Source organism: Helianthus annuus, chromosome 6 (assembly GCF_002127325.2).
Source record: "Helianthus annuus cultivar XRQ/B chromosome 6, HanXRQr2.0-SUNRISE, whole genome shotgun sequence".
In the NCBI taxonomy this organism is placed as follows: Eukaryota; Viridiplantae; Streptophyta; class Magnoliopsida; order Asterales; family Asteraceae; genus Helianthus; species Helianthus annuus.
Genome location: NC_035438.2, coordinates 2,221,849 through 2,234,213, shown reverse-complemented (window position 1 = coordinate 2,234,213; position 12,365 = coordinate 2,221,849). Strand labels below are relative to the sequence as shown.

The window sequence follows — 12,365 nt, the reverse complement described above, 5'->3', positions numbered from 1 at the left end:
ATTTGAATTGGTCAGACATTTGTCACTGAACGGTTAAGCATTATACTGGCTCTTAATAGTTACGACCTCCTACCGGTTCAACACTTAATGGTTCAAACCTCTTACTGGTTAAACACTTACCCATTCAGAAGTTGCCAAACGTCCGTCGTTTTTAACGTATGATTAAAACCTGAAGGGCCTTATTTCACTACTTTCTTTCTTCTTTCTTGATACCCCAATAATTACGCTAGAAAAAAAAAATGAAATTAAAGTGCAAGAAACCCATGACCCCACCCCCACCATGATCCCCCACGAACCCCCACCCTCTTTGCTTCAAAATTCAACTCCCCTATTCCTCTACACCTTCACTCTCTCTGTAACACAACTCCTGAACCTTTACTATTATTATTATCATGAACTCTTTCTTATAAAAATAAAAATATGTCTGCTAATTACAAAAATGGCTCTGTGAAGACCAAATCAATCTCAACGTCATCTTCTTCATCTTTTTCTTCTGGTTACAAATCTAAACCGTCGGTGACGTCATCTCTCCGCCGTAACAGCACCGGTTCCGCCGCTAATTCCGCTGCCGGACTTCACAAGGATACTCCTGGAGGTTTTTTCTCTCTCTCTCTCTCTCTCTAACTTTTGTTACTGTAATTGCAGTTTTTAGTTTTAATTATACGCCTGTGTTCACACGTGATGTATGTATCTGTATGTATAATTGTATATATCTGTGTACTTCGTGTATGTATATATCTGTAATTATGAAGAATTGTGATGGATTTCGGTTTGTGATGGATTTTAGCGGTTAATTCTGGTTAATTAGTTAAAATTTTGTGGAATTGATTAGGTTATTGTTATGTGCTCATCGTGTATGTATTTATATATCTGTAATTATGAAGAATTGTTGTGGATTTCCGTTTATGATGTATTTTAACGGTTAATTCTGGTTGTTAGGTTAGAATTTTTGTAGAATTTTATGAATGTGTTGACCTTACACGAGATTTGGTTATTGTTATGTGTTAATTGTGTATGTATATATCTGTAATTATGAAGAATATGAAGAATTGTAGTGGATTTAGGTTTGTGATGTAGGTTAACGGTTAATTCTGGTTGATAGGTTGTGATTTTTGTAGAATTTTGAGAATGTGTTGACCTAGTAATGCTAAAAGGCTATGTGCTCAAAATTTAGGGCTAATTTTGGCAGTATTGGCCCCTAGGGTTGAAATTTTGTTTGGTAGGATATTACTTTTTTTTTGTACTGCCTAATAATTGTTCATATCATGATGATTTTTTGCTTCATTTGTTTTATTATCTGTCTTGATATTTGTTTTCACGTGATAGTTTCTGGGAGAGTTCGAGTGGCTGTAAGGTTAAGACCGCGAAATAGTGAGGAGCTCTCGACCGATGCTGATTTTGCTGATTGTGTGGAGCTGCAGCCTGAGGTATTATCCAATCTAATGTCATGTGCTTAGCTTGTTTGATACAGTTATTCAGTTTTTCTGCATTCTTTTGGTGCGATTTCAGCTTAAGAGATTGAAACTCCGAAGGAATAACTGGGATTCAGATACATTTGAATTTGACGAAGTTCTTACGGAATTCGCTTCGCAAAAGCGTGTTTACGAAGTTGTAGCAAAGCCTGTTGTGGAGGTTTGTAACTCTATCTTTAACTTGTAAATTTAACCAAAAATGAAATTATTTGAAAATGCAATTATGAATCATTTTATTTTGTTTTGTTTTGCAGAGTGTCTTGGAGGGATATAATGGAACAGTTATGGCATATGGACAAACCGGTACCGGAAAAACTTATACACTTGGAAAACTTGGAGATGAAGATACTTCCGCACGTGGAATCATGGTTCGTGCAGTGGAAGATATATTTGCTGAAACAGATTCTATCTCCGTGTCATATATACAGGTTATTGTCATATTATGGAACAATGATTTTCACTTAATGTATGGTTTAATTAATATTAAAGACTTGTGTATTGATACAATGATATTTGCAGCTGTACATGGAGATGATCCAAGATCTTCTTGATCCAGCTAATGATAATTTAAGTATAATGGAAGATCCAAAAACTGGAGATATTACACTCCCTGGTGCTAGTTTGATAGAGGTTAGGGACCAACAAAGTTTCGTTGAACTGTTACGGTTAGGTGAAGCACATCGGTTTGCTACTAACACCAAGCTCAATACCGAATCTTCTCGTAGTCATGCCATTTTAATGGTGAGATCCCATATTAGTTTTCTGTTGGTTTTTTTGCTACTCTTTTTTCACATTACTCTTTTCAAATTTTCATCATATATTCTAGAGTAAATTACAAAAATCGTCCTTTATGTATGTCACTTATTGCAAACTGTGTCCTTTGTCTTCAATAATTACAGAAAACGTACTCGATGTTTGCAAACCCTTGTAAGTTATGTCCTTTAACCCTAACTCAGTTAATTTTTGTGGTTAAATCTGACCAAATTGACCCCACATGAGGGTATTTTTGTGGTTAAATCTGACCAAATGGACCCCACATGAGAGTAAAATGACCAAAATACCCTCATGTGGGGTCCATTTGGTCAGATTTAACACAAAAAATTAACTGAGTTAGGGCTAAAGGACATAACTTGCAAGGGTTGCAAACATCGAGTACGTTTTCTGTAATTATTGAAGATAAAGGACACAGTTTGCAATAAGTGATATACATAAAGGACGTTTTTTGTAATTTACTCTATATTCTAAATAAATCGGTTGGTGTTGTCACCTCGTTGTGAACTCAAAATACTAATAAGTTAACATCACCAACACTACATTATGCTGCAGGTGCATGTTAAGAAGTCTGTGGGTGTTTCTGGTGAAAATGTTAATAGCAAGTCTCACATGAATAGAACAATGAAGCCACCGGTTGTACGCAAGGGCAAGCTTATTGTCGTGGATCTTGCTGGTTCTGAGCGTATCGATAAGTCAGGTATCAATCCAAAATTAAGTGTATTTAACATCCATAAATATGTGACAACGGATACCTTTATAAATACGTCGAATATAAAATGATTTCCTCGTTTTTGGTGTTATTTTCCAGGTAGTGAAGGACATACCTTAGAGGAAGCTAAATCGATAAATCTTTCATTAAGCGCACTTGGAAAATGTATAAATGCATTGGCGGAAAACAGTTCTCATGTTCCTGTTCGTGATTCCAAGCTTACAAGATTGCTTCGAGATTCGTTTGGAGGTGAGATTCATCAACAATAAATGTGACTTCATATGTTAATAATGTTTTAACTTTATTTATTATATATAAAGATACAATCTAATGTTAAAAAAAGGACTTTTGCAGGCACAGCAAGAACTTCTCTTGTTATAACCATTGGTCCATCTCCTCGTCATAGAGGAGAGACATCAAGTACTATAATGTTTGGGCAAAGAGTAAGCATAAACTTATTTATACGAATTTTTAAAATGATTTTAAATCATTTTTACTAGAGTAAAATGCCATTTTTGTCCCTGAGGTTTGGCCAGTTTTGTGACTTTCGTCCAAAAGTTTGTTTTTTCCGCATCTGGATCCAAAAGGTTTGAAATCTTGCCATTTTCATCCGAATCGTTAAATCCATCCATTTTTTAACGTTGACTTAGGGGTAATTTCGTTATTTTAGCTATTTGTTTTGTTTATTTACTTCAAAATGGAAAGATTAAATGACGGAAATACCCCTGACTTGACATTGAAAAATGGATGGAGTTAATGAGTCGGCTGAAAATGGCAAGATTTCAAACCTTTTAGATCCGGATGTGAAAGAACATACCTTTGGACGGAAGTTGCAAAGGTGGCCAAACCTCAGGGACGAAAATGGCATTTTACTCTTTTTACTAATAAATTATTGTTCTAATAGGCTATGAAGGTAGAAAATATGTTAAAGATAAAGGAAGAGTTTGATTACAAAAGTTTAGCCCGAAAGCTTGACGTACAAGTAGAATCTCTCATTGCACAACACGAAAGACAGCAGAAAACATATCAAGATGAGATTGAGAAAATCTCACTTGAAGCGAAGAAACAATTATCTCAAGCTGAAAAAAGCTTTGCGGATTCTTTGGAGGTGGTCGTCACAATAAATATAATATTTTTATACTCTTCGATATAATGCGTATACTAGCTCTCTTATTTTGTTACGTGTTATATCTACAGAAGGAAAGAGTGAAATATCAAAGAGACTGTATGGAGTCGATAAAGAAGCTTGAAGCGCAATTGGCAGTAAATAAAATTAAAGAAGAAAGCCTTCGTAATAAACCTAATGAAGAACTCATCGAACTTAAGAAGTTACTGGAGAATGAAACACGCTTAAGGAAAACTGCAGAAGAAGAGGTTAAAAATCTTCAAAATCAAGTAGTCCAATGGAAAAGATCAGAGGTACAATTTTGTAATTAATATAAGGAATAATTACAAGTTTTGTCCTTTATCTTTATACCACTTTTCAGGCAGTGTCCTTTTTAATGAATTTTGACAGGCGGTGTCCTTTAGTAGGTATTTTATTGCAAGTTTAGTCCTTTACACCCAACCCAGTTAAAAAAAACCCTGTTAATTGTTGGGTGTAAAGGATTAAACTTGCAACAAAATACCTAGGTAAAGGACTAAACTTGCAATAAAATACCTAGTAAAGGACACCGCCTGTCAACAATTAACAGGGTTTTTTAACTGGGTTGGGTGTAAAGGACTAAACTTGCAACAAAATATCTAGTAAAGGACACCGCCTGTCAACATTCGCTAAAAAGGACACCGCTTGAAAAGTGGTATAAAGATAAAGGACAAAACTTGTAATTTTTAGTATCGCTGCGGAAAATATAAAGTTGCGGTTTTCCAGGTGGCGGGAAACGCTGAAATCGTAAAGCTTCGCAAGATGCTGGAAGACGAGGTTCATCAGAGAGAGAAGCTTGAAGAAGAAATATCTGTGTTACAAAATCAGCTACTGCAGTTAAGCTTTGATGCCGATGAGGTATTTGATGCTAATGACGATGTATGATATATGATGTGTTAATTATTAAATGTCTGACTAGATATCTTTTACTTGTTAGACAAGAAAACAGCTGGAGAGTGGTGATCATAGTGCAGAAATGACGGTAGACATGGGTTCCCTCATCTCTCCCGTTAGGCAACCGCAGATGAAGCATTCAGGGGAGCAAGAAAAGGGCTCGGTGGCAAAACTATTTGAGCAAGGTGATTATTATATTTCCTTTACGAATAGTGTTTTATTTTTGTGTTTATACTTTATATTGTTTGTTAATGAAATATGTTATGTGACAGTTGGATTGCAAAAGATTTTATCACTACTTGAAGCGGAAGACCCTGATGTGCGAATCCATGCTGTGAAAGTTATTGCAAATTTGGCGGCTGAAGGTATACTTATGCTTAAACTACAATATTAGATTAAAGTACACGGATGGTCCCTGTGGTTTACCAAAATTTTGAATTTTGTCCCTTGCTTTCCAAAAGTACACGGATGGTCCTTGTGGTCTGCACTTGGCTACGCATTTAGTTCCCAGCCAACAAATCTGAAGGTTTTAGCATGTTAGGGACTAAATGCGTCACAAAGTGCAAACCATAGGGACCATCCATGTACTTTTGGAAAAAGCTAGGGACTAAACGCGTTACAAAGTGCAAACCACAGGGACCATCTGTGTACTTTCGGAAAGATAGGGACCAAATCCAAAATTTCGTAAACCACAGGGACCATCCGTGTACTTTACTCATTAGATTATATTAAAATTTAGAGTGTTCTACGTGCGTTATCTAAGGAATCGATAGATGAACTGACGAAACATGTTTTTGTAATAAAAAAGAGTAAATTACAAAAATCGTTCTTTATGTATGTCTCTTATTGCAAATTGTGTCCTTTATCTTCAATAATTACAGAAAACGTACTCGATGTTTGCAAACCCTTGCAAGTTATGTCCTTTAGCACTAACTCAGTTAATTTTTTGTGGTTAAATCTGACCAAATGGACCCAACATGAGGATATTTTGGTCATTTTACTCTCATGTGGGGTCTATTTGGTCAGATTTAACCACAAAAATACCGTCATGTAGGGTCCATTTGTTCAGATTTAACCACAAAAATTAACTGGGTTAGGGCTAAAGGACATAACTTGCAAGGGTTTGCAAACATCAAGTACGTTTTCTGTAATTATTGAAGACAAAGGACACAATTTGCAATAAGTGACATACATAAAGGACGATTTTTGTAATTTACTCATAAAAAAAGCTGTCTTTTTGTGAAATGGGGATAAAAGTCTGATAATTTGCTTAAAATAATGGGTAGGTAAATTGGTAATTTTAGTTCATCTGTTTATCCAAACATAACACTGATTATTGAATCTTTTGTGTTTGAGCAGCAACCAATCAGGAAAAGATTGTAGAAGCCGGTGGTCTTACATCCTTGTTAGACCTTCTTACAAGCTCTGATGATGAAAACATCCATCGAGTTGCTGCAGGCGCAATTGCAAACCTAGCAATGAACGGTAATCTTTTGTTTTCCGTCTTTTGCGTTTTAAAGATGTGAGTTAATTACTGTTTTCGTCCCTGTGGTTTGTCGAAAATCACTATTTTAGTCCATTAGTTTAAAATTTGCGATTTCAGTCCCTGTAGTTTCACTTTCGTAACCATTTCAGTCCCTGTGGTTTCACTTTCGTAACCTTTTCAATCCATTATTTTGTTAAGTACAGGGACTGAAATGGTTACGAGGTGGACTGAAATGGTTACGAAAGTGAAACCACAGGGACTGAAATCGCAATTTTTAAACTAATGGACTGAAATAGTGATTTTTGACAAACTACAGGGACGAAAACAGTAATTAACTCTAAAGATGTGTATCGCATAAGTGTAATAATGAAATACATTTGCAGAAACCAACCAGGAGCTTATAATGTCTCAAGGGGGTATCAGTTTGCTCGCAATGACCGCACAAAATGCCGATGATCCTCAAACTCTTCGGATGGTGGCTGGAGCCATTGCTAACCTTTGCGGCAACGGTAATTACAAACTTTAAATTTACTTACATAACGGTTACTTTTTTCAAATTAATATATATAACAATTCTGGGAACACTAGCTACAGTTTTGTCTTTTAGTAATTTTTATTTTTTAGCCAAAGTTTTATTCACACTCCTTTAACTTTAATAAAATTAACTTTATCCTATCTACTTTAGTTTAACTTTCGGTTGACACCCCCTTACAATTTAGTTGGTTTATTTTCCCCCCTACACTTTAGTTAAATTTTTGTTTACACCCCCATCAATTTAGTTGGTTGTTTTTTTTTTCGTTTTTTAATCAATTTTTACTATGACCCCTGAACTTTAATAAAATTATCATTTTGAGTTTTTAACGAAATTTCTGTTATGTGATTTTTTAAGGGTTTCGTTTTTTATGTCTAACGCTCCACGCGAGTTATTTTTATCTCTGTTTCTACGTAAATTTTCGTAACGTTGTTTTTAGACCGACTGGTTGTTTTTAAGGCTTTTAAACCGATCTTCTGTAACGTGCGGCCGTCGTATTTATCTTTATATACGTTTTGGTGCAATTGTTATTCGAATAACTTGGCTTTCGTATACAACAACTTTTTCTTGATATTCAAATATACCGTCTCCATGTGATTTTTTAATCGTCACGTTCACGATTTGCTTATTTTTATCCACGTTTCGAACCTGCTGCGGAGCGCGGGTGGTAACCCACTAGTTACTAATAATTTATAAAAATTCAGACAAACTGCAGCTAGTGTTAAGAGCTGAAGGAGGTATTAAGGCCTTGTTAAGTATGGTAAGATGTAGACATCCGGACGTTCTTGCTCAAGTGGCACGTGGAATTGCGAATTTTGCAAAATGCGAGTCGAGAGCATCCACTCAAGGTATTTTCTTGAAACGTCAGCTAGGTTTAATATATTTGCGTAGGCCCACATACTTATGTAGTTAAATTGGTGTTCTCAAATCAAAGGAATTAAAAGCGGGAAGTCCCTCTTGATCGAGGACGGTGCACTTGGGTGGATTGTAAAGAACGCGAACAATGAAGCCTCACCAATCAGACGGCATATCGAGCTTGCTCTTTGCCACCTGGCACAACATGGTAATTTATTGTTGATTTTAGTTAGTTAGTTAGTTAGTTAAACAACCAACTACCATTTACTTGTCCCTTATTGTATTAATTTTTTTGGGATTTTAGAAGTAAATGCTAAAGACATGATATCCGGGGGTGCGTTATGGGAGCTTGTTCGAATCTCACGGGATTGTTCAAGAGAGGACATTAGGATTCTTGCGCGGCGTACATTGTCTTCAAGTCCTAGTTTTCAGGTCGAGTTAAAACGGTTAAGATTAAACTCTGGTTGAAGAGATAGAGGGAGAAACGAGATTGAGATTATTTGAAAACTAATTTGTGATTTTTTAGCCATTTGATCGTTTTTCGTGAGAATAGGAGGTTTTCGTTTGGTTGTAGTAGCTAAGGTTGATGATGATGATGATGCATATTCCTTATTTTTGGTAAGTTGTAATTATGTAATGTTTTATTTGAGTTATATGATGAAGCTTGACAGAAACAACTAAACTATAGTACCAACTTTGACTTATGTTGTGTTTGAATGTTGATAATTGAGTGTAGTCAAAAGCTCAAAAGGACAATTCGTTAATCGAGCTCGAGTTTCAAGGTTAGATTCATGTTCTACAATCGAGTAGGTCTCGAGTATGATAGTGTATCAACTCGGCTTAGCTAATGCAACTTTAATTAAGAGATGCAATCTATATTTAACCAAAGGAAAACAACAATTTGATCATTGGTCAAATGTTGATTTTGATCATTTTTGGTATTAACTAGAGTTAAGCACCCCGTTGCGGTGGGGCCTAAAACTATGTCAAATAACATCAATGCCACACCGCTAGTAGCGAGTGGCGACCAACACTGAAGTTGCGGCGTGTTAATGCGAAGAAATAAGACTGAAACATATAACAGATAAAAAGTAACTATGTCGATTTAGGACCAACGCGTTGCAAGAAACTTGTTAAATGGGAAAAAAATAGACGTAAAAACGTTGAACCACACATGCACGTTGCGCCGTATTAACTCGCAAAATAACGTAGAAAATAATAATTAAGTCGATGTAGGATCCGCCTGTTGCGGCGAACTTGCCAAAGGGGGAAATAGACACGTTGCGACGTACCTGAAATTTTTCAAGTGGTGCGGTCGGGATTTTTGCCAGAAACTAACACTGAAATTTTTTTAAGGGGTGCGTCCGCCCATCTTGGTCAAAAGGTGGGTACGCCCCTGCTTTGTAAAGGTAGATGTTTTCTAGAGGAAAGGTCCCAAGTTTAAACTTCGCCAATTATGCATTTGCCGTTCAAAAAAAACTATCATAAAGTTTTTATTCTTGTATTTTGACCACAACATTTCTCTTACTTGTTGGTTTTACCACTTTCTTATTATATATCTTTATAATTATCAACTTGAGGTTTGTATCCCTTCGTTTAAAACTCGCGTCGGTTAAAAACAATTACTTTAGAATATTAATTTAAAAGTTACACATCATTTAATATATCACTTTAATAATAAAAGGAAACAACGTATCTTTTCGGTAAAGGGTATAACGGTTCGTATGGGTGCATGTTGACCGATAAATACCCTAGGCCGAAAAGATGCGTTCTTTAACACGTCACTTTATAGTCGCATCCTTTAATATATCACTTTATTAATAAAAAGAAACAACGCATCCTTTTGGTAAAGGTTATAGTGGTTCGGATAGCTAACCTATAAAAACCCCTCTTTACTGAAAGGAGGCCCTTTAATATATCACTTTATAATCGCGTACTATAGTCTAACACTTTAATAGTAAAAGGAAACAACGCATCCTTTCGGTATAGGGTATAATGGTTCGGATAGTTACATGCTAACCTATAAATATCTTTCACCGAAAGGATGCGTCCTTTAATATATCACGTTAGAGTTACGCCCTTTAATATATCACTTTAATAATAATATCACTTTACTACTATTATTATTATATTATACTTTTTTCAAGAACTATTAATATTTCTTAACTTTTGTTATAAAATTATAGTGATATTAAAAGTATTCATAACTAACACCTCGCAACAATGTACATGTTAACGTCAGCTCGTTAAAAACTAAAAAGCAACATAAATGAGAGTGACTTTTTTTTTTCATTTTCACCTCTTGTACTATATCTAATATATGTTTTTAACTCATCTAATTCTTATTAATTTGGTTTTTCTCAGTTTCTCTACCTGCATTCGTAACATATATTTTTATTTTTGCCTCTTGTACTATATCTAATATATGATTTTAACTCATCTAATTTCTTATAAATTTACTTTTTCTTTCTATGCATTCGTTAGTATTTAAAAAAACTAAATACGCGAATACTTTTATTTTTTCCCGACAGAGTGGCATAAATTTTGTTGAAATAGGAGTTGAGTTTGATATATAGTATTTTCCGGTATCATAGGATGTATGTAGTGTCGGTACTCAGTTGTACGTTAAGTGTCAATGCCATTACAAACCAAATCTATACTGACCGGTTTTCTGTCGCAACGCGAGAAATTCTACTCGTTTTATTTAAAAAATGAAAAAGACAAAAACTCTTCTATAAAGATATTTTTGGAAACAACTGAAAAAAGTGTTTCTAGAAGACAAAGACAGATTATTCAAAAAAAATTGAGTTAAATGCCAAAATAGTCCCTATGGTTTGGGTTGTTTTGCCAGTATAGTCCTAAGGTTTCATTTTTAACATCTGGATCCAAAAAGGTTTTATCATTGCCATTTTAGTCCAACTGACGTAACTCCATCCATGCTCCTCAGTTAGTCAAAGGGTATTTTTGTCATTTCATGTATTCTGAATTATATTAAAGATTATAAAAGGAGAACAAAAACGGTTGTGAGGGAGGATCGAACCTGTCCTCTGGCCGATTCACTCACAAACGCAAAAGACACTAGCCAGTGAGCCATGCTCACATTTGTGCAAGAAATGAATCTTTATTGATTTTATTCTTTGATTCAGTTGTTCACCTACACCTCAAAACAGACGACCAAAGAAACCTTAATCTTCAAGTTTGGGCTTTTGATCTGCACATGTTCAAAGTTCAACAAGAGTCGGTTCGATACTTGATCTGCACATGTCGATATTTTGTTTCTATAATTCGAATAATTGAGGCAATAATATGTTATTAATCAGTTTCGGTTATGATCGAACAACGTTAGAGACAATCATCTTACATTTATTTGGGAATCATTTGGTCAGTTTTAAACGATACAAGGTCGCCGGACGTCACCGGAAAACGACCGCAGACTGAAACGGGAAAACAGCAGTGTCGGTTAATACTAGGCGGACTCTAGGGTTTGAATTAAAACGAAAGATTAGGTATTAACATGGTGCAGATCAAAAGCCCCATGGTTAATTTGTATTAACATGGTGCAATAATGATTAATTTTGAACTTGAAAGATTAGAATTTCTTTGGTCATCTGTTTTCAGGTGTAGGTGATGAACTAAATCAAAGAATAAAATCAATAAAGATCCATTTCTTGCACAAATATGAGCATGGCTCACTGGCTAGTGTCTTGTGCGTTTGTGAGTGAACCGGCCAGAGGCCCAGGTTCGATCCTCCCTCACAACAGTTTTTGTTCTCCTTTTATAATCTTTAATATAATTCAGAATACATGAAATGACAAAAATACCCCTTGACTAACTGAGGAGCATGGATGGAGTTAAGTCAGTTGGACCAAAATGGCAACGATGAAACATTTTTGGATCCAGATGTTAAAAATGAAACCTTTGGACTATACTGGCAAAACAGCTCAAACCACAGGGACTATTTTGGCATTTAACTCAAAAAAATTAAAGTATCTTTAACAAATAATTTTTTATGTTAATAAACTTATATTTAAACAAAACTGTTTCTAGAAACCAAAAATGAAAAAGAAAATCCAATTTTTTAACGTCTAATATACACCTTCTAATTGTACTTCAAAATCTAGACCTTCTATCACATATAGAAATGAATCCCTCAACTTCCCTCCAATTTTTTCCGATGTAATTTTGGTGTGAAATAAAAGTATCGTTTGCCGTTAAAAAAAAATCAAATCCCTTAACTACATGGGGAAGGACATTTAATTCTACCCCACCTTGATACTCTTATTCTCTTAGACTGTGGGGTATGGTGGGGCGAGGGTTTGGGCATGGGTTGACACGTGGACTTCGAGGGGCACCGCTGGTCAGTTGCATGTTAGGTCGGTATGGCGGGGCGTGGCTAGCCCGCGTGGGTTGGCCACGTGTTATAATTTTTCAGAAGGGGATGGCGGCGCAGTTTGTTGCCCGTCTACCTGCTATACTTATGTAATTTGTCCTGTTTATTG

At 35.5% G+C, this 12,365-nt stretch overlaps 1 protein-coding gene across 1 annotated transcript; it reads left to right on the top strand.

Moving 5' to 3' along the window:
* The first annotated feature begins 211 nt into the window (after nucleotides 1-211).
* LOC110864335 (kinesin-like protein KIN-UA) lies at nucleotides 212-8,577 on the top strand. The gene is made up of 18 exons (XM_022113382.2): nucleotides 212-595; nucleotides 1,327-1,427; nucleotides 1,510-1,632; nucleotides 1,727-1,900; nucleotides 1,992-2,213; nucleotides 2,799-2,943; nucleotides 3,055-3,204; nucleotides 3,310-3,398; nucleotides 3,860-4,063; nucleotides 4,153-4,374; nucleotides 4,826-4,957; nucleotides 5,037-5,178; nucleotides 5,266-5,358; nucleotides 6,353-6,478; nucleotides 6,863-6,988; nucleotides 7,716-7,859; nucleotides 7,946-8,074; nucleotides 8,171-8,577. Exons 1-18 carry the CDS (start codon nucleotides 421-423, stop codon nucleotides 8,332-8,334), a joined length of 2,661 nt encoding a protein of 886 aa, XP_021969074.1. The 5' UTR covers nucleotides 212-420; the 3' UTR covers nucleotides 8,335-8,577.
* The last annotated feature ends 3,788 nt before the right edge of the window (nucleotides 8,578-12,365 follow it).